Source organism: Echeneis naucrates, chromosome 7 (genome assembly GCF_900963305.1).
Source record: "Echeneis naucrates chromosome 7, fEcheNa1.1, whole genome shotgun sequence".
Classification (NCBI taxonomy): Eukaryota; Metazoa; Chordata; class Actinopteri; order Carangiformes; family Echeneidae; genus Echeneis; species Echeneis naucrates.
In genome coordinates this window covers 20,932,746-20,958,374 of record NC_042517.1, presented here as the reverse complement: position 1 = coordinate 20,958,374, position 25,629 = coordinate 20,932,746, and the positions used below count along the sequence as shown (strand labels likewise).

General features: G+C 41.3%; 2 protein-coding genes across 2 annotated transcripts in view; both read left to right on the top strand.

Annotated features, from left to right (window-relative positions):
- Positions 1-1,004, top strand: part of ctnnbl1 (catenin, beta like 1) — a 36,555-nt gene extending 35,551 nt beyond the window's left edge. Inside the window, exon 16 of the mRNA XM_029506679.1 lies at positions 801-1,004. Coding sequence (XP_029362539.1) covers positions 801-889 — 89 coding nt within the window. The 3' untranslated portion in view covers positions 890-1,004. The remainder of the gene's footprint in view (positions 1-800) is intronic.
- A 3,739-nt stretch (positions 1,005-4,743) lies between these two features.
- The window catches only part of vstm2la (V-set and transmembrane domain containing 2 like a), a 44,498-nt gene continuing 23,612 nt past the window's right edge, over positions 4,744-25,629 (top strand). The window contains exon 1 of the mRNA XM_029505502.1: positions 4,744-4,861. Within this exon, the coding sequence (XP_029361362.1) occupies positions 4,744-4,861 (118 nt within the window). The remainder of the gene's footprint in view (positions 4,862-25,629) is intronic.

Here is a 25,629-nt window from a genome sequence, read left to right as displayed (position 1 = left end):
TGGTTTTGTTTCCTTCCCTCCGACTTGCTCTTGCAGTGCAGAAATATGATATAGACAAGGTTTATTGTTTTTGTCTTTTGATGCATTTCCCATCATCTTCCTGTGCAACAGCCACAGACGCGCCTCCTCCTTGTACTCCTGGCAGATCTGTTTCAGTCTCTGGCCTGAGTAATGGCCACACTCACTTCTGTATTGTCCTCTGCCGTGTTGCCGTGGTGACAGGAGGAAGACCAGAATGCTGAATAAAAAGGCTCTGCAGAGAGTTGGAAAGTCACGCAATCTCTGACCTTTCTGTCTGTGGTTGATTGCAGGACCATTTATAGACATGGAAACACAAACACAAAATCAAATAAAATCAGATTTATTTGTATAGCGTCAAATCATAACTCAAATCAAAGTTACATCAAGGCACTTTACATATAGAGCAGGTCTAGACCAAACTCTTTATGAAATGATTTAAAGAGACCAAACAGATCCTCCATGAGCAAGTACTTGGCAACAGTGGCAAGGATAAAACTTCCTCCTGACACATGGAGGCACACACATAGAGACACAAAAGGTCATAAATGGAGATACACAAAGTGGCACAGATGAGGAGATGCAGTCTCCACATTCAGTTTCACAGTTTAAGTCCAGAACCAGTCTTAAAACCCCTGGTCACATATTACACTTAGGACTAGAGTGAGGACAGGAAGACACTCAGCTGTGGAGTCAGGACAGTAGGGCACAAGGACACTCAGGAATAGAGTAGCTATGACTGTCAGGTCCCCTAATCTGCAGATTGCCCTCATCTTTTGCAGAATACGCTGAGAGCATCGGGGATGGGAAGAGTGATGAGTACAAAGAAATGGAGAGGAAGAGAATCATGGATATGGTCGACAACTTCTAATCCACACTTTGTTTTTCTATGTGGGAACAATTATATATAAAAAAAAAAAAACAAAAAAAAACTCACACCATATGATATTTCATTTGGATTTAGTTGTAATGACGCTCGAGACTGTGCAGGTAAACAAGTCTCATTTCCTTTTAGTCTTTCATGAAAAATGTTGTCTGAAAAATACTTTTCAATAAAACATTTGTTTTTAAAATCTTGATTGTGTATTTGTTGTTTGATTAATATAACAGTTTAGTGAGTGAGACTGACAGAGAGGCATAGAGACAGATGGAGAAAAAACAGTGGACAGTGATGTGCACAGTGGACAAACTTTGACCCAATAATGATCAAGCATTAAGATACGTGAGGAAAAGATGTCCGCTGTCTTGTTGACTCACGTGTTTTTCTCAGCCTAGTGAGACTGATATCATTCAAACATGATTCTTAAGAACAAACCTGGTCTGTCGTGCTTTTAGAAATAACAGTTAATTGAGAGTAATTCCAGATTCACAATCTTTAATCTTCCATTTCATCATGACGTGAGGACATGATGGAAATGAAGATGTGATGGACATCTGATTGTTCAATGTGAGTATTTGCAACTTATTTGTGTTTTGTATTTTTTATTTTTTTTTGGTTTTTTTGATGCTTTGATTGTGGCTTAGTCTGAAAACTGTCACTGGTCCTGATCTGTGGACTCGTTTCACTTGAATCGATTTAATTAAGTAGAAAATTATTTGCTGTAGCATTTTCTCTTATAACGTCCAAGCTGTCTCTCTCCCTTTATGATTCAAGTTTCTGTAATTTGTTACTGATTTTTGTCCTTGCTAATAGTCTTGAGAGACTCAAATACATACACTCAGTAACAAGATGGTGAAAGCAGCTGGGTGTATTTGGTGGCCCCATGCATCTCTTATCAATGATTATAAATGTGGCATTTTTAACAGCGGTTGTATTGCAATTTCACAGCCAAGAAGAAGGAGAATAGATGTATTTTCCATATGAATGAGTGCAAACACTGCATCGCTGTGCTTTTGGGCTTTTCTCTCCTAGTTTAAGAAGAAAAGGCATGCTGTTACTGAGTGTGCAAAACTGGGAGCTTTGGCATTCAAGACCATGACTTGGATATCAAGCTCAGCAACAACACTTTTGTTTGGGTTTGTGTACCTGTGGAGATCAGACTAACACATCCTCTGGCTCTATTAATGACATACAGTCAATCGGTCCACCACACTGAGACATTTATGGTTCAAAGAGTATGAATCATCATGACTGGGCATCCCACTTTGTTCTCAATAATTTTTGCTATTTTGAGATAACGTGGAATCACTTTGTATTTTCTTTTCATAAAATGCCACCCAGAAGCTACATTTGGCCAATCCGTAGGTTTCTTTCCACATTGTGAACATGTTTTAGTAATATTTAGCAGCCTCACAGAGATGCTAGCAATGGTTAGCTTTGTTTAAATGGCTGGCTACCAGTAAAATTCAGAATAGAACATCCTTCTAATGTATAAAGCTCTTAATGACCAAACTCCATGATATCTCAGGGAGCTCATAGTTCCTTACTGTCCCAGTAGGCCACTCCGCTCTCTAGATGGAGGTTACTTGTGGTGCTTTTGTGCACTAGAAGGAGTAATGTGGATATTAGGAATTAATATCAATGATAATGAAACTGATTATTGATATCTAAAAATATTTACTATAAGTAGTAAATTTCGGGACACCACTCTGTTGCCAGGGGTCAATGTCCAAATTAGCAAAGTCAATATCAGGTCTCAAAAGGGTTAACAGAAGCACTGGCAGCAACAGCACTGGATGTTATAAATAATATATAATCACATACCAGAGTTTATTCACAGCAATAATTATTCAATCACAATATCACATTAACAGCAGTCGCACCAGCTTCACCACCAAGGTCAGAAAATCCAAAGTGACCAGCGGATGAAGAGAGAGAGGGTGCGGGAGGGGGGCAGGAGCAGATACACATTAACAGCAGTCGCACCAGCTTCACCAGCATCAGTTTGGTCGAGCAGTCCATGTTATCCTCAGATAACGGCGACGTGATGAATCCCTCGGCAGCAGCGGGGAAGATCACGGGAGACAATTGTTCTTTGTGTAACCTTAAAGAGGGGTCAGGAGCACACAGGGGCTTCAATAAAGAGGCCACAACAGTCAGTGTGGATCATACACATGCCATTTATTTATAATTGACTAAAACCTTAAAAATACAGAAAGGAAAGAACAAGAGGACAGACAGTCATGTCATATGCATATGCAATCAAAAGAAATATAAATCCACACACTTAAAGTAAAACACCACACTAATGAAGACGTGCACCCGCAAACCAAACCAAACCACCATCGCAAGTGAACTCCCCGCACCCCAAACACACCGATGAGTGGAGGGCCCCACCAGTCACAGCACTAGAATAAAAGGAGAAAGAGTGTTAAAACTCAAAAACTAAACCCATTCAACCCCTAAAAATAGTGAAAACACTAAACTAAAAAAAATAAATAAATACATAAACAGCAGTCAGTGCTATGCCGAAAAACAAAAAAAAGCTGAATTGTAAGGGACATTGCAATGTCCAAATGTTTTTGTATTTTGCCATTCTTTCTTTTCTCCCTACAACCATGGCAGACCCAATATTAAAATCATAAAAATACAAGTACCACAGGGTGCATGCACCCCTACATTACCCTAACAGAAAATATACTAATAAAACCATGTTAAAAAACCCCACAAAGTCAAGCTGGTCCTCTCAGCACGTGGATTCACTGATTGCGCAGCAGTCCACGGTGAGTTTGAGGAGGAAAAAAAGGAAAAGCAAAAAAAAGAGAAAACAGCAGTCCTGCACTTGTCCTGCGAGTTGAAGACTGACCCAGGATTTTGTGGTAGTAGGATCCAAATATTTGGTGTTGCTCCCTTGGACAGCTCTCTACTACAACTAGAGCCTAGGAAAAAAGCGCAGATTGAGAGCCATGGAGCGTCTTTACCTGTGTGACATCACCAGGGACCCCTGCTGAGGGCACTGGCATCCAGCCAATGCCCTCCTGTTCAAACTCAGAACCACACCCTAGGGGTGGATCCTGGGGTCATGGCACCATTTTCAAACAGGCAGACAACTCTGGCTCAGGCTTCAGGAGGAACATGTACATTACAGGCCAAAAGTTTGGACACACTTTGAATGAGAAGGTGTGTCCAAAGTTTTGGCCTGACCACCCCATGTTCCTGCAATGCCTGCTGCTCCCATATCCCCATGAACTCCATACAGCATCATCTTCATGAGCATCATGTTCCTGCCTGCACTGTTTTGAATATCCCCTCCTCCAGCTCTCATCTCTCCTTCTCTCAACCCAACTGGTTGAGCCTCTTCAAGGAAGTTTTTACTTGCCACTGTCGCCCAGTGCTTGCTCATTTTTTTTTCATTTTGGTCCTTAATTTAACTTAATTACCGAATGTCAGGATTTTGAATATATTATTGGTATTATTATATTATAATTGTTGTTTCATAAATTGAACATTTCAACGTGGTATAGTTTTAGCTGTGTTTTTGATGTCTCTCCGCCAATAATTGTTTTGCTCATTACCAGCCACTGCGCCTCCCGTGTTGGAGCTGTGTCCCTCCGCCGCATGTAGAGCTAAGTGTTGAGCATGAGCTGGCACAGTGTTTTTACGGAGGCAGCTCGATCCCTCGTCTTTGGTTTACGCAGGTTCTTTAGTCTCTTCCTCGACACGAACAGCCACCTGGATTTAAAAGTAAGACACAACAAATTAAAGGTCAGAAAATCCAAAGTGACCAGCGGATGAAGAGAGAGAGGGTGCGGGAGGGGGGCAGGAGCAGATACACCACCGGAGAGATGGGGGCGTTCAGGGCGTTGCTGGGGAGTTTGCATTACCTGGGACTCTACATACAACTTAGTATGTCCACACGGGACACCGGACACAGAGACATCGAGAACCGCATCACCGGGAACGGTAGGTGACGAAGCCGGTAGTGCATCTGCCTCCGGCGTTGGGGCCAGGCTGCGCGTGTTTGTGTGTGTGCGTACGTGCGTTGGGAGACTCAAAGTACTTTCTACTGGCTGGAGTTAAGATGTGTGAAACCTCCAGATTCCTATCTCCCATTCATTGCATTAGTCTAACAGGGTTTGTGTCCATCATATGTGGAGATTCTTCCGCTGCTTTTTCGTCATGACAGTGGAGACGTCCCCTGGTCTTTCCCTGACAGGAGGCTGTTTTCTGTTTCCAGCAGCATAAAGCTTAATTCAGATTCATTGTCTCCCACTCTTCTAAAAAGCACCCAGTATTTATACTTGGTTAAGTTCTTTGGTCCAACACTGTGTCCTCTCTCTCTCTCGCTCTCTGCTTGGTCCTAACTTTGGCTCTATCCTCCAAGTTTCTACAGGTGTTTTGGCAGAGCAGTTTGATGGGCAGCAGGTCTGACTGTGCCCTTAAGGTGAGGACTTCTTACTGTAGGTCTATTACCAGCTTCTCTGATTCAAAATCTGCTCCATCATTGCGCAGTGAATGCCTTAACCCTGAACCTCAAACAACACCCTTGACTCAGGTTTCATCCCACACAGCGAGCTGAACTAAGAAGTCTCCCATTCATATTAAATCTCAAAGATTGGATCCAACACACAAGATTCCCTGTCCCTTTAATTTAGATGCTGATATGTTGACATGTATACATAAAAGATGGAGAGGACAGATCCTGATCTCACATCTGTCTGAAAGTCAGGGAAGCAGTGAGTGTGTTCCTAGATGGAGGAAAAAACCCAATGGTACTGGTTATATTTGACTGTGACTAAAGATCCACTGAAAACCTGCAGTCTGCAGCTCTACAGACAGGAAACACCTTTCCATACCAGGAAATAAACGTTCATACAAGCTGCTCCCAACAGATTTTCATCAGATGGAGGAAGCTCAGGTGCATTCAACTTGAGTTACATGATGACAGGTGGTCATACCTGAGGGGTGAAGCGGGGGTAGTGTTGATTATCATCTGCTCATCTATTTACAGCCCCCTGCCTTCCTGTGGGTGCTGTGACTAGTTTTGTTTTGGTGTTGTGTGTCTCCAGTGTTCATCAGGTCTGCTGGTCAGATGTTTTCATACTCTATCTGAGGGGTTAGGGTGTTTACCTGAGTGTATGTTTTAAGGATGTGTCTGCAGAAACAACGGAGAAAAGTGTTTCAAAGCATGTGTTGATTCCATGTGAGATATATATATATATATATAGAGAGAGTGTAATGCTATGTGTATTTGTACTGAACCGCTTGATAAAGGGCTTTGTGTACTGATACCGAAAATACTTGCTGCCGAGTAGGTTAAGCTACTCAAAACAGCTACTCAAACAAATTAGAGTTAATTAATCTAATTATTTTCTACATTGAAGCAATTAAGCAATTAAGCATGTGAGTAACATTTCAAATTATTTCAACTTATATAGTAAAGCCAAAAAGCTTTTTATTTAACTAGTAGTTTGAATGCTAATTTGAAAATGCTTTTCTTCGAGCTCCACTTACTTATTTTCATTAGACTCAGGAATGGTTTTCTTTAAAAAGAGGAATTGTGCTATGTTTTATGTTTTCGATTTGACAATGAATGAGAAACAAGATCACATTTTTACTTTTTTTTTTTTTTTTTTGCATTTTTCTGTACTGAAAATGTAGTTAACAGTGATTTCAAAACTGAGGTACATACCAAACTGTGACATACCATTACACCCCTAATATTTATTTATTTATTCATTTGTTCATTCACATTCTACCACTTGTATACACACACACACACATCATTAGTTCTTTGTTTCTTTGTCCTGATGCCACATTAAAGAGTGGATTTAAGGTTAAATTAATGATCATTTTGTTGCTATATGGTGCCGAGTGATTAGGCGGTGTGTCATGGCAGGTAACTGTTCCTGTTACATGACTGTGCTCAAATTGAATATGATTGTGGGACAAAATGTCTTCTAACAGACGGTACGTGGGGATTTGTGAAAGACAAGAGAAGGCAAAGGCAAACAGATCCATGTACTGTACTTTTTAAGGAAGTGAAATACCAAGTAGCCCTGAAATGCAATAAGTTGGTTATTTTTCAGATCCTTTATTCACTAGCCCTATTAACAAGACAGATAAGTATTATAGAACCCAGAGGTGTCTCTTATATTCGGATGATGATGTATGTGGACTGCACAGACTACTACTACTACTACTTGTTTACCAGGTTCACCATTCTCCAATCCCAAGGGAACGTGACCCATCCTCCAAGAACATTTCTTAATAATATCTACCCTGAAGACACAACATTGTGTGTATCCTGCTTTCCTTTGGACAACCTTAGCATTTTCACACAAGTACAGACAAGGTTTACAGATGTCTGAACACAGTGTGGTACCTTGTCCTTATTAGGCAAGACTCCCATTGTTTCGTGGAATCTCACTAGACTGTTACCGTCAGTGTGCAGGTCATAGTGGCCTATCAGGTGGCTATAGTGGCCTAATGTCCTCTTGTTATTCAGTTTTTGGATGTTTTAATGTTTCCATATATCCCCCTGAAGTCACTGCTGTAATTTATATGAATATGTGAGATACTGTATATAACATAAAACATATGATTTATAAAGCATATGTGATGGGTAACAAATTGAAACAATAATATGATATGTATGACTGTGGCATAGCTAAACAATATTATACAATGCAATATTCGTGACAATGTGATCAGAATATGTGGGGCAGTTCACAACTTCAGAGATATATAGGTGCAAAAAAACTTTCAGAAGGAAAATTCTCTTATGGCCCTGCTCCCCCAGGTGACCGACTTTCTTTTTACACCTTGAAATATGAACCGTCCACTGAAAATGGTATCATAGTAATTCAAACCCTGACAACATCAATAAGAAAATATAACATGTTAAATGCTGTTACTGTAACAAAATATTTCTCATAACAAAGATAAGTGGAGTATAAAGTTAAATATTAATAGCACTTGATTACTTGGATGATTGTAACATATTGATAACATTATTACATGTTTTGGTCTATTGTGGTGCAATTCAGTCCATTAAAGTCCATGAACAGATATCCAGATCCAAGTCTCCCATGTTGAGCTTTCCATTTCTGTGTTCCCCTTGCATATCTGTGTTTCTTTTTCTCAGCACACATCAGAGCTCATCCTCGTCCAGCTCCAGATTTTTTATCAGGATCATCAGTGTCCTCCAGGTAATCAGGTATTGGAAACAAATGTGGGTCCCCCAGCAATCCTTGGATCACTGGGCGCATATGAGTCATTTGTCCATTTGCCAGTACATTCACCATTTGGGCTCCCTGCAGGCTCATCATCATGTCCATTTGTTTGTCCGTTGCTTGCCGGAAATGTCTCCTCAGGATGGGCACAGTGCAAAATGCCAGAAAGAAAAAGCAGCACTCATGGCTCCTCATCTTCTGAAAATTTGGTCCAGTCAATCCAAAAACAGGCTACCTCCCCCACCATCATTCTCCTGCATCTCTAATTTTAATTTGTTTAATTTCCTCATCCCTCTTGTGAATGTTCCATTGGGAGCCATATTGCTTAGTAATATAATACAATAATGTTTCCCAAGCATCATACATACAACCCCCTGACTGGCTACCATCCGATCTAACACCTGTCTGTTCTGCCAAGCCATTAGAGAAATGGCACGCAGCTGTTCCACCACTGCTCTGAGCACCCCAATTGTGTAATTAGTGAACCTTTACTGGTTATAATAAATGTAATTTCTCCAGGGCACATTTTAGTTGACTTCAGTCCAAGGCATGCTCTCACCTCATGTTGAGTTTTAAATTCACTGGGAATCCATATTGGTAATGCTATTTAATTCATTCGAGTTCCCTCATTAGGAGTGAACTGTTGCTTAGACCAGCGGACCTCAACCCCCAAATAATTAAAAAAGGACGGTTTCTTTGTGAAGGGGAGAAGGCCCAGTGAGGAGACAGAAGAAGAGCCTACGACTTCCATGAAAAAGAAAGCTGCATTTAGGTTCGGGGTTAGGCGGCAGAGAGGATGTTACTATTGTTATGTTGTTGTCGTGATGTTTCGAGGACACTGCTAATACAAGTGCACAGTGGATTCACGTTTAATTAAAAGAATTTTAATTAAAATTCTATTTCACGCTATTTTTCAGAATAACTCCGGTTTTACTGTATTTGACGTTTTTTCAGTGTTGACCAAATTTTCCACCGACTGAGAAAAGAATTACCGCACATTAGCTAAGAATAGCCTATTCCAATCCATGGTCATGACCATTGTGCATAAGTATTAATAGCCTACAGGTTTGCATGGCCCCACAAAGTGCTACAGTTTTCAAGAGGCACTGTGAAGGGAGGGAATCACATGCATTGCATGAAGCATTCAAAACACAACAACATTAAATATCATCATATTTACATAATATACAATAATTTCTATCTCTGATGCAAGATATCCAATAGATGTGTTGGTACAAACTATAATATTCTAATTTGTAGCCTCATCGATCTCCTGGACAGTCTTCCATAGGGTGGAACTAAACTAGTGAAGGAATCAAATGCATGAAGGTTGCAGTGAAAATGTAGAACCTTTTATTTAACACATTTTTCAGACCACTTCAAAACTAGGCTAAGTTTCACAACTTATGTAAACCAGCTACACTCTGTGAATGTTATCAGTTTTTTTAGCCAGGGTGCTTGTCAGTGGTTCTATTGTACTGAGGAGGTCCCAAAAAAATTAATAATAACAATTATAATAATTAGCAACAAATCGGCAACTTCCAGCAATAATAATATTGCTTCAAGCCAAGGTACATTTACCCAGTATTCAAGCATTCACCAAATAAACAAGTGCAAGTTGTAACTAAGCCATCATTAAGTGAAAGTATGTTAATGTGGACCTTACTTTAAACTAGGCTATAAATTAAAAAACAAGACTGCAACTTGCATCAATATTGCCATTACAAAGTACCCAAGTGCATACAGGTAGATCACATTAGTATTGAAAAATAACAAGTGCAACTTGGCTTGCAGTATTACTGGTATAGAAACATATTCACACATGCACTTTATGAACAAGGCATTTAAGTAGGCTAAATCTCAGACATTGCAAATTTTTGGCAAAGAAACCAGACAATCAACAGCATCTAGTTTGAGTGCTGCCCTGTGGCATGCGACAACGTACCTACCAGCACTGAAAGCTCTCTCTGATGGGGAACTGGTAGCCGGGATGCAAAAAAAAAATAATCAATCTAGCTCAGCAACTCAGGTGAAATTTGTAATAGATTTGTTCTTGTCAGGTCTCTTATTGTTAGGCATAAAAATGTCACTTACACTTTGATCATCAGAAGTAGAAACATTACTGAGATTTTGATCTTCAGGAGTATGGATGTGACTAACTATTTGATCATCTAATGTTATTTATGCTCTGGTTAGTTGGATAATTTCCCTATGTCTCATTTTCACCTTCGACTGACTGCGGATTAACACCTGGTTAATCAGTTATTGTGATTGTGATTTTCCCTTCCTCCTCCCCTAGCCATGGTAATTAATTCTGATGCCTATTCTATATTGGGGTGATAGATTTGAGCATGAAGTTCAACAGCCCCTCCTTCTTTGTTGGCCCCAACTTTGATATCACAATTTCGTGAATCCCATGTTTCTTCCATCACTTCTACACTACTTGACCACCTTGGTTATCACGTGCATATCTCACCTGTACACATTACTCATTATGTTTTGTGGAAGAATTGGAAGTCTGACATGGTCTACTATGGGTGGGATAAATGGGATCTCTAGATCCGGTCTTTCCCTCCTCACAAGTGCTAGCCATGTTGCTGTGTGCTATGTTGAACTATTTACCTTGACATATGCTCCATAGCCAAAACTTGGATCCATGCCTTTATTTAAGGTCATCTCTATTCTGCCTGGGTTCCCTGATACTACTCAGATTTTAACCTCAATGAGCATGTGTTGTTTAGCTTGTATTTTATCATCTTGTCGAAGCATTGGAAATGATAAATTATATGCTTGATGTGGAAATACTGGTGTGGACCCCACCACTGTCTGGATAGTTGTATGTCTTTTTGCATCATCTGCATCATCTACTCATCAGAGTTATTGGGAGTGGCTCCTTTTGTGGTCCTTTTCTCTTTTTATGGTGTTCTGTCAGTTTGATACTGTCCTTGACTTTGTCTTGAACTTTGATGCAATGATTCAGGTGATACCAAGTCGGAAGACTTTCACATACATCTGATCTCCTAGCACCACTGGTCGGACCAGATCTTGACCTCTCGACTCTTCTCCTGTAAAAATATAGATCTATGGATGGTTGGGCAACACGGTGGCATAGTGGTTAGCACTGTCACCTCACAATAAGTAGGCCTAGGTGCTTTCTGTGCAGAGTTTGCATGTTCTCCTTGTGCCTGTGTGGGTTTCCTCCGGGTACTCCGGTTTCCTCCCACCGTTCAAAGACATATGCATGCCTAGGCTAACTGGTGACTCTAAATTGTCTGTAGGTGTGAGTGATTGGTGAGTGGTTGTTTGTCTCTGTGTGTCTTTGCGTGATGGCCCTGTGATGGACTGGCAACCTGTCCAGGGTGTACCCCGCCCTTCACTCAGAACGCTGGCTGGGACTGGCTCCAGCACCCCGTGACCCGGAAACAAAAAAGTCGATAGAAGATGGATGGATGGATAGATGGCAATTAATAGTTTCAAATATGCTTTTAACTCATCTTGCAACTGCTCAAGCGGCGTTCCTTTATAGGGACCTCTTAGATGTAGCACAGGCATGGGTTGACCTATAAGCATTTCATGTGCCACCAAATGTGCACTTCTGTGTGTCTGCATCCAATAGCTTATTAATGCTAATGGAAAAGCATCAACCCCATGTAGTTTAGTAGGAGCACATCTCTTATTCAACTTTGCCTTCAGGATCCCATTGATTGTTTTCAACCATTCTTTGACTTTGATCTCTGCTGATCCTCGATTCTTGCTCTTGGAATACCAAACTGGGGGATGACCGCAGTCTGTGTTCTGTGATGTAGTTTCTGTTGTGATTCAGTTTTGATGCTGTCCATTTCTTCCTGTTTTATTTTGAAGTCCTTGCCTCTTCCCTTGTCCTGTCAAGTTCCCTCCTGCTGATTGCCTTCCCTCCCCTAATGTGTTTCACCTATGCTTTGTTGTCTCGTTTAGTTCAGTGTGTATTTAAGTCCTGGTTTCTGTCTAGTCCTTGTCAGGTCCTTTTTCTTTCGTCTCTATTTCCAGTCCTGAGTCACCTCTTTTTCTTTGATTTCGCTACAGTATAGTCTTCCTTGTTTTGTATATAGTATGTGAGTTTGTTTCTTTCTGTTCCTAGCTGTTTTTGGGTTTCTTTATTAAAATATATTTTGCCTGCAACCTTCTTTCAGCTTGTTCCTGCACTTAGGTCCTCGGTTCATGAAGATATGGGAGCAACAGGCGTTGCAGGAACATGAGGTCACAATTATTCATCACCTGCAGGATGAGGACAGAAAGAGAGAGAGGAGAGGAACTGGGAGAGACAGAGACTTTGGGAAACATGATTATTGATATGTCAGCACTTCCAAGGGGGGGAGAAAGAGAGAGAGATGCTCAGTCCTTCCCCCAGCAGGCCTATAGCAGCATACCTAAAGAGTAAATGAACTTTAACTTTAACTATAAGCTCTGTCATACAGAGTCCATCCCACGGACTGATACTGGAAGTTGGTTCCATAGAAGAGGAGCCTGATAGCTGAAGGATCTGCTTGTCGGTACAATACTCATTTTATAATGAATTTATTTGTTTTTAATATATTGCACTGTATATCAGAATTTTCCTCACTTGCTTGATGTAAAAAAAAAAAGAAAAAAAAGGGCAAGATCAGTTTCTCTGTCAAGCCAATGTCAAGACGGACACTGAGATGCAGGTGTCAAATAGGGAGACTCCTTTATTGACAGCAGCTGATGCACTCAGAGTAATCTCAAAGTGTTACAGAACCCAGAGGTGTGTTTTGTACATGGATGATGGTGTATGCGTGTATGTGTGGGTTGCTCATAGATGTGGCCTTTTTAGGTGAGACTCCCGATATTTCCTGGAAATTCACTAGACTGTTAACATCAGTGTCCAGGTCATAGTGACCTATCAAACTAATATCTGACTAATGTCCTCCTGTTATTCCGTATTTTGATATTTTCTTTCTTCCAAAAGGTTTTTAAGCCCCCATACTCAATTTGAGATTTGTAGAGGAACTTTTAGGCTGTCCATGGGTGTGACTCGTGTAGCTCACAGCATGAGCTACAAGAGTCACATCAAATAATTGGACTAAGGACGGGGGTCATCTCAGAAACCAGACAAACTTCTCTGAGAAACCTGACGTGGTATATATGCGGTGCCTGACCTCAGGATTCATAATCCATCCTCCTTTTGCTTCACTGACAGTAAAAGCTAAGAGATTAATTTTTCTCTGTGCTGTGTTTGTCCAGACACTGTTTTAGTCATTGATACTTTTCAATTTCCTCCTATTTAGAGTTTGGGTGATGTTTGAGCCAGTTGATTGGCCGAATTAATCAGTGAGGGTACATGAGGTCTTGGGGAATTAAGACGTTGGAAGAGAAAATTAATTGGAACAAGAGAAGAGCAATGGTAACACTTAGTAGTAGTACTCGATCGTCCTAGTTTAGATATAATTCATTTCTATATTATTATTAATCTCTATATCTATATCTATATAATATCTATATCATCATTCCTAACTATCATGCATCATTGTTTCCCCAGTAATAATCTAAATTAAATCAAATTTTTAGTTTTAATGTAAAGTGAGACATTTTTCAGCTCAGCTGACTTGACTAAAGTGATGGTGTGCCTGCACACCATCACTCATTTTCAGCACTATATTGCATTAAAACCATTTCTTTCCAGCTCCATAGGTGTATCATTTACCATTGAAGGGAAGACAGAATACTGCGTGGCTGCTTGACCACAGTAAAGACTTTAGTCATGCCTGTTCTTCTGCACCATGGCAGTAGCTGAGGAGAACACACTGGATGAATGCACAAGTGCAAACCCAAGTCTACAATCACTGGCTGCTATGGATAAAATCAGATCATATTTATTTATATAGTGCCAAATCATGACCAAGTTAAGGGAGAGCCAGTAAGAAAGTAATACAGGACAAATGTAACACAGTGATTTACTCAGAATTGGCTGAATGTAGACATGCCAAATTATATCACCACATTCAGCAACCACCACCCAGACCAGAGAAAAATCTTGTGAATCCGTCACACTTCCACGTTATTGGAAGTTATTGCCTGCACAACTATTTTTGAGACCGGTAAGTAAATTTATCGGTGAACTTTTCGATTTAAAGATTGTGATTATCATTGTATGTGTGATGTTTGTTGTGATATGATAGTTTTCTTAGTTTTCTAACACATCCTGAAGTTTCAAATGTCTGCATTTTATGGTTTAGGAGAAAACCCACAGTCCAGCTACAGTCAGCTACCTACTGCATCCAATGACAGACCATATGTATAAATATAAACCACATATATATACACTCCCACAACTCATATTGCATGGAAAATCCTGCAACCAATGCTCCGACTGTTTATGTTGATATTGTTATTGTTGTTGTTGTTGTTTTTGTACCTCCACCCCCTCCCCCATTCCTGGGCCTCACCATCAAACCAATACCATTATCAATAAAGTTAAACGAAGATGGTGACAGGCGGAATATGTCAGACTACACCTTCACAGAGTAAAACTTTTTCAGCACAACAAGGCACCAGGAACATTCCTACTGCCTGCTCCAGCTAATGAACAGAACAGGTTAAAAGAGAAAAACATTCTGAACATTAAGCAGTTTCCAGAAGAACGTTTTTTTTTTTTTTAAATGCCCTGATTTCAGCTTGAATTCGCTTCCAGGTTTGATTGAAGACAACTCTTTTATCTCTTTCAATATCAGCAAATAGACTTTTATCACCTCACAACAAACATTTTATTTGAGCTGTAAAGTTGATCCAGTGGTACAAACAACTGCCGTTTTTCACTTTATTCAGTGTCTGTGTATTATCAGTTTGTGTATTCCTCAAACAGGAAGGACTCCCTTCTACTTTAAGACCCTTTTGTGACACCACAAACTCTTTTACACTATATTTTATGTCTCAGCACACTTACCTAGTAGCATCAGTGCTATTAAGATCAGCTGTGTTGTTTTAAATCAACTTGAAATTACTAATAACATTAGTTTAAAGGACAGGTAAAAATCAAGCAGGAAACAGAGGGAACATGCAGTGGGAGTTGCAAAGCTTGTGGATTTAATTCCCTGGCCTTTCTGTGTAGAGTTTGCATGTTCTCCCTGTGCCGGGTACTCCGGTTTCCTCCTACTGTCCAAAGACATGCATGTTTAGGTTAATTAGTGACTCTAAATTGTCCATAGGTTTGAGTGTGAGTGTTTGTTCATGTATGTTGGCCCTGTGATGGACTGGGATTGGCTCCACCACCACCCCTGACCCGTGAACGGATAAGTGGTAGAAGATGAATGATGAATGAATGAGCTTCAGTAGACAAGGAAAAGAGCATAAATGAGTATAAATTCCCAGTAGGTATGTGTGAGTGTGAGGGGTTGTTTGTCTCTTTCTGTGTCTGTGTGTTGGCCCTGCGATGGACTGTCGGCCTGTCCAGGGTAACCCCACCCTCACCCTGACACCGAGATGCTGTCCACAGCACCATGAGCTGTGATTGGCTCCAGCATCCCCCATGAATGATATAATATATATAATATATAATGAATAATTATGGGAGGAATTCAGTTTTTGTGAATGTATATGCTGAGGACATTCAGTATCACAGATCTACACAGCCATGTACGTATACATACACACAGACTTGTGTGTGTATCACTCCAACTCTGTGTGGTCAGGGAGGAAGTCATCTGAGTGGATGACAGTGATGGGTTCATCATTCAACTTTGTTTAATATGAAAGTTAACCTCGGGGTGCCACCATAAAAAATGAAAGAATAGCCAAATCATCAATTCAGTCTCATGAAATACTAGTAATCTGGATCTCTATCTAATAAGTAATTAATAACAGCCAAGTTACCATATGAAAGTAGAAGGATTCTGAGTTCTGCAGAGAACAGGTTGGCAATATTCCTTCTTTTTCAACATCAACTTGATCAGCAGTTGTGTTTAAGAACATTTATTATAAAGTAGCACAGAGGTGCTACCCTAATATAGGCTATATACATGTATGGTTGCTCTTGTTTGCAATTGTGTGTGCGAGAGAGAGAGACATTGACCAAAAGGCAACAATGAAACTACAAACAAGATGGCTGCTGGGGCCACATCGTACTCAATAGTAAATAGTGAAATAGTGCTGAAATACCCAGATGCCAACAATTATAATAATAAATATTATTTATGGACACCTTTTCAGGCAGCTAAGCACACCCGACAAGGCACAGTGAAATATAAAATGTAGAACTACAGGGCAAAAATACAATAATAGAGGCTAAAATAAAATAAATATAACATGATATATATGAATGGATAAAAGCTAGACAATGTGTGTGCCTTTTTTTCTTTATTAAAACAAGTAGTGGCATTACAGTTATTATCTGACCACTGGTCTAAATTGTATTCTTCCGTCACAATTTTCTTCATTTATCAGCATAATTTTATTTTTTGTTACATTTATTGTTATGTTGGTCTTGACTTGAGTACGAAAGGCAGAAATACTGGGTCAGTCCTGCTAACATTTCCTTCACACCTTCAACAGGTGAAATAAAATAAAGGCAACACAAGGTAAATAAAGACCTAGAACAAGTTCCTGTCAGCTTCTTCCATTGGAATAGCTTTGCAATGAATGGATCATAATGTTTAGGTTATTTGGTGACTCCAAATTGTCTGTAGGTCTGAGTGTGAGTGTAAGTGGTTGTTTGTCTTTGTCTCTCTCTGTGTGTTGGCCCTGCGATGGGTCGTCTGGGTGAGGGTGTATGTTCTGAGACCTGAAATACCGAATACAAAATATGTCCCCAGGTCACAACAATGATGATGCATCCCAGTGCATCTTGGAGATGTTTCTTGAATACTTAGAGTCTGGTTCACCCAGTGACTCCAAGGAACAGACTGGGTGACAACCAAGAACAGGTAGGCGACCACCAGAGAGACGGCTGACAGCTCGGAAAGATGGCACTCAGGACACTATGGGTTAGGAGTGCATCCTGTGTCTTTCCTGAAAAAGAACCCGAAAAAGCTAAGCTAAAAGCTATGTAAAGCCCTAAAGATAGATACCCTCAGGAGATCCTGAGGGGGAGTTGGGATCTCCTATCAGGCAGACCTAAGGTTAAGGTTCACATACAGATTGACGACAAGAACTTACATTTGAGGAAAACTGTGCAAGAACCAACCTGGCCTAAGAATCCATCAGGCATGAATGAAAGCAGAATGAATGGAGCGGGGATGTGAGGTGCAATGCACAGGTCTTGTACATTGTGAGACGCAGAAGGAGCCCAGCCCCTCCACATACCAGATCCTCCAAATCCTGGCAGACTAGTTCCCTGGGGGCTTAAGCAGGCCCCAGCCAGCAGAAAGAGGAAATGGCTGCAGTTTGACCAGGATGATCAGGTCCAACATCATCCATGAAACCGCCAAAGTAGAGTTCAGGCATCATCATCAACTATGCCTCAGAGAGATTTGGCCAGATTGAGAAGGGAAACACCAAGATCACTTCATACACCATGAACCACAGGGCCACCACCTGCATCAGCAGCTCTGTGCCGTAAGGGAACAGTACAAGACGTCTGCTAATGTGAAGAAGCAGTCATTGGCAGAACTGCAAAACCTTCTGGGGAAGAAGCTGATGGTCCTCTGCAGAGCAGAGCAGCACAGACTGCAGGGGTAGAGAGAGAGCCAGGAAGCAAACAGCCTTCATTTACAACCCCTTTGGCTTTATAAAACAACTGCTGTGTGCTCAAGGCAGTGGTCGCCTTGAGAGCTTAACAGAGGAAGTGAATCGCTTCCTCCAAGACACCTTGATTGGTCCAGTGAATGGGCAAGACTTAGGCCCAATCCCAATTTTCACCCTACTTACTACCATTAGCCCTTACTCACTACCCCTAGCTCTCACCCACTATCCCTTCATCAACAAAAACAAGCCACAAGGGGTAGGGCTTTGTACTCTTCCCTAAGAATAGGGATACCACGTGCTACGTCACAATGTAGTTTACGTTTGGTCATGGAAGCGACTGCGTAGTGCCAGCAGCAACATGGAGGCAACGGCTCATGTAGATTTCAATCTGTATTATTTTATTTTTGTATGTAACCCCCTCACCCTGTCCGTATTATGTCAATGTAAATTTTGTCAATTAAAAAACCAAAACGACAAAAAAAAAAAGAGTTTACGGTTGCAATCACTTTTTTGGCATTCATCATGCTTTGGTTGATAAATAGGCCAAGAGGTACACGGAGAAGAATACATCATCACCGCCTGTTGTCTCTTGTGAATTTTTTGTGTTTTTTCTTCTCCGATTTCTCCACATCCTCTTGCTCTCTGGGGATCACAATTGTTGTTTGATTTAGTATGCAAATGATGACGTGGAGAATTCCCCCTACATGAAAGAAGGAATTGGGACACCACTACCACCACTCACAGCAACGTGCAAAATTTAGGGGTAAGGCTAAAATAAGAAGGAACCAAGCCCAAGGGAGGTTGAAGAGATCAACCTCAGTGGTGTAACCTGCCTCGTATATAAGCGGTGACCAGAGTTTCTCTGGCACCTCAGGAAGAACTTGAAGTGGAAAATCACAGTAAAAGGTGGAGAACTGCCTGAGACTCCTGACGGGTGTTGACAAGCTAATCTCTTCTGTTTCACAGAGACATGGCTGTTGGAGGACACAGAGTTCTGTCTGGATGGTTTTAAAATTATCCGTATTGACAGAGATGCAGCAGAACATGGAAGTCAATTGGGGCGGGCTCTACATGGCTGCCAACAACAGATGGACATTAGATGTCACAATGAGAGAGATTTTGTGTTGTAAACACTATGAACTGATGACTGTTGTTTAGACCGTATTATTTACCACAAGAATTCTCTCAGATCACTGTCATATGTACCAGGCCCTGATTTTGAAAGTACTGTGGAACATTTAGCTGAGCACTACAAAAGAGCAGCTCTACTCAAGGACTTCAACAGGTGCAATATCACCACACATCTGCCAGCTCTAGAGCAGTATATCACAACCCCCACCAGAAAACAGAATATACTGGATATGTGGTATGGCACCATCCCTGGTGCATATACCTCAAAACCATGGCCTCCACTTGGCCACTTTGGCCATAATGTTATTTTTTTGCTTCTCACATACAGGTCAAAACTGAAGACAGGTGAAGCCATCACAAAAATAATGCAATGATGAAGCAACTGAAGGACTGAAAGGCTGCTTTCAATTAACAGACTGGGATTTCGATACCTGTGGTGGTGATTTCAACATGCTCACTGATGTGCGGACCTCCTCCATTCTAATTTGTGAGGACACGGTGACACAAACCTAACACTATTCACCTAAATAACAAAAAATGGGACATGAAAATCTGCCTAGTCCAAAAGAAAACAGCATTCCTACAAGGGGACACACTCAGAGTTAGAGAAAGAATTCAGGAGGATGGCCAGGCTCTCAGAAATCAATTACAAGAACAAGGTGAAGCAAAGATTAACAATATAGCAATATAAGGGAAGCATGGCAGGCTCTAGATATCATGATGGTCAGAGCCCCAAAACCCACAGTGGTCAGTCATCTGGACCCCGCCTCCTTTGCAGAACAACTCAACATCCTCTTCACCCAGTTCAACAGTAACACCACTCCATCCTACTTTGACTGTTCAACCTACATCTCCCCCCACCCAGCCATCACCAAGCAGCAGGTGAAATCCATCTTTCACCAAGTCAAACCACATTAGGCCTCTGACCCTGACAATCTCAGAGGTAAGGAACCGAAAGACTACGGACCAGTGGCTCTGACTTTCATGCTGTGGAAGTGCAAGGAGAGAGTCCTGTGTGACCTCTTGGCCAAAATACTGTCAAAGAAAATGGATCCTTTTCAGTTTGCCTACAGGGCAAAAAGTGTTTAGGACACAAGTCCTACATTGCTGACAACGTCACTAAACATCTGGACTCTCAACACCCTCACACCAGGATTTTATTTATGGACTTCTCTGCTTTTAACACTGTGCACATAGACACACTGCTGTATGCTCTTTTAGACCTCCAAGTCCATCCCACACTGGTTTTATGGAACTTTTTAAATGACAGGCCACAACAGGCGCTTTTTAATCAAACAAGCTGATTTTAAACACAGGTGTACCCCAGAGCTGTTTTATCTCCTGTTCTCTTCTCTGTGTACACAAACAACATTACATGTAACTGCGAAGGAATTACCTTTTTTAAATATCCGGACGACATGGCCCTGGTGGCTCACCTGAGTGATACCACTGCTCTTGACCTGACTAAATTTCTCCTCAAGAACGGCTACATTGACACCTGTAGTAAGACAGTTTAGAAGAAAAGCTCCTGAGAACAGAGGTGACTGTGACTTGCTGTGTTGTGGTTGTACCTGGCCAATGGATCAACACCGCACAAGCTGGTCGAGCTTGCACTGCACAGCCATCGTGTTCACAGTAAGAGCGAGGATCTGATCCTGAATTAATACAATGATTTCAGGTTGAGGTTAATTTCATAGTCTGAAACATCAGACTGGCATCGGCTTGAAAAAGGAATTTTTTCTTCAAATTCTTCAAATTTCTTCAGGTCATGGACCACTTGCATGCTAGAGAAATTGTCTGTGGACTGAGGGGGTTTACTGTAATTTCAAAATGTTAAATAAGAAAGAAGGATGTCAATGTAACCACTAGACCTTATATTATGCACTTTTAAGAACTATTAAATGATTAACACACCAATATCTACAAATCTACAGTGAAGCTGTTTTCATTGCTTCATTACCTAGCTGGTCATCATATGTTACACAGAGCAGGTGTGGAGCGTGTGAATCACCTGTTACGATGAAACCATAATTTAAGTAGGTCACTTGAAATTTTTTTTAAATCCAGATTTTGTTTTGCTGTCTCTCTGAGACCCTTCTGGTTTTAAACCCCCAAGGTCCATGGTGTTGAATAAGGGGAAATTCACATTCCCAATCTCAGAAACATTCATTCCATCCATTACAGAGCAGCCAGTCAACAGCTTGGGGAAGAACTTGGCTTGAAGATACCACTGCTATCCAGAAGTCCATGCAAGAGCTTGACACTTGGCTCACCAAGGTTAACAGGTCTGGTCAAGATTTAAAGCCTAGATCGACCAGATCTACCTGGATCTGTTTAGGTCTGAGCAGGTGTAGAGGAAAAGCGAGTGAACAGGGCAGCAGGGAGCGTGGACCAGATGGGAGAGCACAGCACAGGATCACCTGGTCAAACACCATGCAGTCAGATTTCTGTTGCAATATGAACCATAGGGCTTCAAACTGCATGCTGGTCACACCAGTGAGGAGCAACAAAAAAAAAAAAAAAAGCTGGCTGCAAGAGATTAAACTTAAACTTTTGTTTGCTTCCCCTGTGAAGCAAACACACATGCACACGCACACACACACACACACACACACACACACACACACACACACACACACACACAGCTGGCCCAGTTATGCCTGTTGCCACCAGCCATTTTCAGACAAGATTATCCATTACAAAATCTCTGCAGTGACCAGGCCAAATTACACTAATGTGTAAAGTCTCTCCCCAACAGTATACGTGTGAGTGGGCGTGTGTCCTTGTGTTTGCCTCTGTGTGCTTTTTAAGACTTTGAATGACTTTACATCCAGTGGTTAATCCCAGTTTCTCAGACTCCAGCCAAATTAACTGGAAATACATGTGTAGTTGTTCAAAGTGTAGTTCATACACACAGTTACATGCAAACCTACAGCAGAACTCTGCTTGAATCCAGTCATGTACTTACCCTCTTTTCGATGCCAGTGATTCACATATTCTGTCTTTCATGTCCAACTAATGGGCTGTGTGCTACTTTGCGGTGCTGCCTGGTATTTGCAAAGAGCTGCAGAGTTGGACAGCCCAATACCTGTAGGCAATGTGAAGTGAAATATGGACAAACTGTTTAACACTTGGTTGCAGTAATTTATTTCAGCTCTAATCATTGGCTGGTTGGATTGCCCCCAGAATGATGTCGGACTGAACAGTAACAGTAAAGGTGGGAAGAGTAGGGAGGGAATGAGAGCAGGAGGAGGGGATATTCAATACAGGTGCAGGCAGGAACATATGATGCTGTATTAAGTTCATACAAATATGGAAGCAGCAGGTGTTGCAGGAACATGGGGTAGCAATGATTCATCACCTGCAGGATGAGGACAGGGAGCGAGAACTAGGAGAAACAGGAATTTCGGAGAAGTATGGTTATTGATATGTTGGTGCATGCAAGGGGGGGCGGGGAGAGAGAGAGAGAGAGATTCACAGTCCTTCCCCCAGCAGCATAGGGCTATAGCAGCATAGCTAAAGAGTAGATGGACTTTAACTTTTTAACTATAAGCTCTGTCATACAAAAAGTTTTAAGCTTGGTGTTGAAAATTGCTAAAGAGTCCGCCCCCCTGGACTGATACTGGAAGTTGGTTCCATAGAAGAGGAGCCTGATAACTGGAAGATCTGCTTTCCAATTTACTCTTGGAGATTTTAGGAACTAGTAGTTAGAAATCATAATGATCAATCAATAATGATTGATGAGCAATGATTTCTGATGGCTACACTGGGCCCTGATAGTTTTTGGCAGTTTTGTGAGCTTGTGCATCATGCCATTGGAGCATCCTGACAGGCATCTGAAAATTAAACCTGAAACCAGTTGCTGCAAAAACAGCGCTCATTCACATTCCAAAATTGACTCCATATCTGAGAGCCACTAGTCTCGTTATTTCCTGCCCTGTTCTTCTTAATAGCTGAGCTAATGCTAACACTTATTTTTAGTGCTGGAGAGTGCTGAACACTTAACTTACCATTTCCTGCTTCCTATTAGAAGTTGGAAAACTCTACCTATGTTTGCTGTGCCCTTTGCATCTTGCTGAACAGAGCACAAACTTGAGCACATCAGTGCAGCTCCACGTTGCTGGCTTCACGTGGGTCATGGAATTTGGGCTTTATAGACATGCATTAATTAGCCATGCATTAGTTCTTTATAAATTTACAATTCATTCAGGAAGATAATGGAAGCATCAGAATGAGCAAGTGAATAGACGCTGGGCTGTTTGTAGGATTGCAGAGCAGTTTGTAACTGTTACGTGGAGAATATAGGTGAAGTCACTTCCTTTGCTGAACTCCACTGAAAAGAGACCAGATCAACTCTTTCATGTGAGCTCTCCTCCAGTATAAAAGTGGATGGCTGATCTAAATGGCAGGATTACCAGCAGTATGAATGTAGTTTATTCTGATGCTTCCATCATCTCCTGTAATCACCTACAGTCGACAAATGCACTGAGTCAAAAGACATTTTTAATTGGACACTTACATACAGCTTACATACAGGCTGTTCCCCATGGAAAAAACACTTACATTTTAATTACACGGCTTGGTGCTTGTCTCATTAGATTTAGATTAGATTTGAAAACTAGTTGAAATGGAATTGTGCTTGTAATCATGAACCCCTGATAAAATCTGATGTCTCGCAGTTGTCTTGAGCTGTATGATATGTTTAGCTCATTAGCTGAGCTAAATGGTACTTGGCGTCATTTCCGGTCACTGGCGGTTGTGCTCTCTGCTGTGCTCTGTCATCTTGTGTGTTGTTTCCACTGTTCTTCTGCTATTATTTCCTATTTCACTCGATTAATCCGACAGAAAATTATTTTCACACCAACACTAGGTTTAGAAGTCAATATCTCCCCTTTCTCCAAAGGTTATAACGCTGGAAAGCCGACTCTAGTGATTGGTGATTCTACTCTGAGGAACGTGAAGTTAGCGACACCGGCGGCCAGAGCAGGCGACATCCAGTCTTATCTGAAACTGCTGGCTAAGGTAAATATGCTAATATTGTTATTCATGTCGGCAGTAACGACACCCGACTTCGCCAGTCGGAAGTCACAAAAATTAATGTGTAATCGGTGTGTACTTTTGCTAAAACGATGTTGGACACTGTAGTTTTCTCCGGCCCCCTCCCCAATCGGACCAGTGATGACATGTACAGCCGCATGTCGTCATTTAACCGCTGGCTGTCGAGGTGGGCTACGTAGATAACTGGAAGTCTTTCTGGGGGAGACCTGGTCTAATTAGGAGAGATGGTGTCCATCCCACCGTGGACGGGGCCGCTCTCATTTGTAGGAATATGGCCGATTTTATTAGAAATCTAAAACTCTGACAATCCCAGGTCGAGACCAGGAGGCAGAGCCGCAGTTTAACACGCTCCTCTGCGCCTCAGTCAGAGCTGTCGCCTGCCGAGAATAGAATAGAGTCTCTGTCTATGTTTAGCTCTATAGAAACTGTGTCTGTCCCCCGACCACCTAAATTTAGAAAATTTAAACTGAAATTAAAGAGGAAGAAGAAGAAGAAGAAGAGGAGCTAAAAACAAAAACCTAACTGTAATTAAAACAGCCACAAATTCAGTCTCAAATAACACTGCGATCAAATGTGGACTGTTGAACATTCGATCATTATCATCAAAATCTCTACTAGTTAACGATCTCATAGCTGATCACCATATTGATTTATTTTGTATAACTGAAACGTGGCTGCAGCAGGATGAGTATGTTAGCATTAATGAAGCTACACCCCCAACTTATGTTAACTTTCATATTCCTCGTACCACAGGTCGAGGAGGTGGGGTGGCTGCAATATTTCAGTCAAGCCTATTAATCAACCCTAGACCAAAATCTGGCTGCAGGTCTTTTGAAAGCCTCACTCTTAGTCTTTCCCACTCAGACTGGAAAGGTGAAAAACCAGTTCTGTTAGTTACAGTATACCGTCCACCTGGTCCACACTCAGAAGTCCTATCAGAGTTTTCTGAGTTTATATCAGAGTTAGTACTCAGTACAGATAAAATCATTGTCCTGGGAGATTTCAATTATACATGTTGATGTAGAAAGCGACAGCCTTAGTTCTGGGTTTCTTTCCCTACTAGACTCAATTGGCTTTTCCCAGCATGTGAATGAACCCACTCATTTCTACAATCATATCCTTGATCTTGTTCTAACATATGGCATTGAAATTGACAAGCTAACAATTCTTCCCCAAAATTCTCTCCTGTCTGACCATTACCTTATTACATTTGAGTTTACTTTAATGGGCTCCACAGTATTGAGGAATAAATTCAGCTATAGAAGATGTTTATCTGAAGCTGCTGTGGCTAAATTTAAAGAGAACATTCGGTCATCATTCCCAACAATGCCATATCTAAATTCAAATGAGGATTTCTCCCATACGCAGGTTGATGACCTTGTGACTAGCACTATGGCCACACTGCGTTCAAATCTCGACAGTGCCGCCCCTCTCAAAAAGAAAGTATTCAATCTGAGGAGGATGGCTCCCTGGTATAGTTACCAAATCTGTGCCTTAAAGCAGACATCAAGGAAATTAGAAAGAAACTGGCGTTCCAGTAAGTCAGAAGAGTCTCACAGAACCTGGAAAGATAGCCTAAAAACATACAAAAAAGCTCTCCGCAGTGCTAGAAGTTCATATTACTCAGCACTC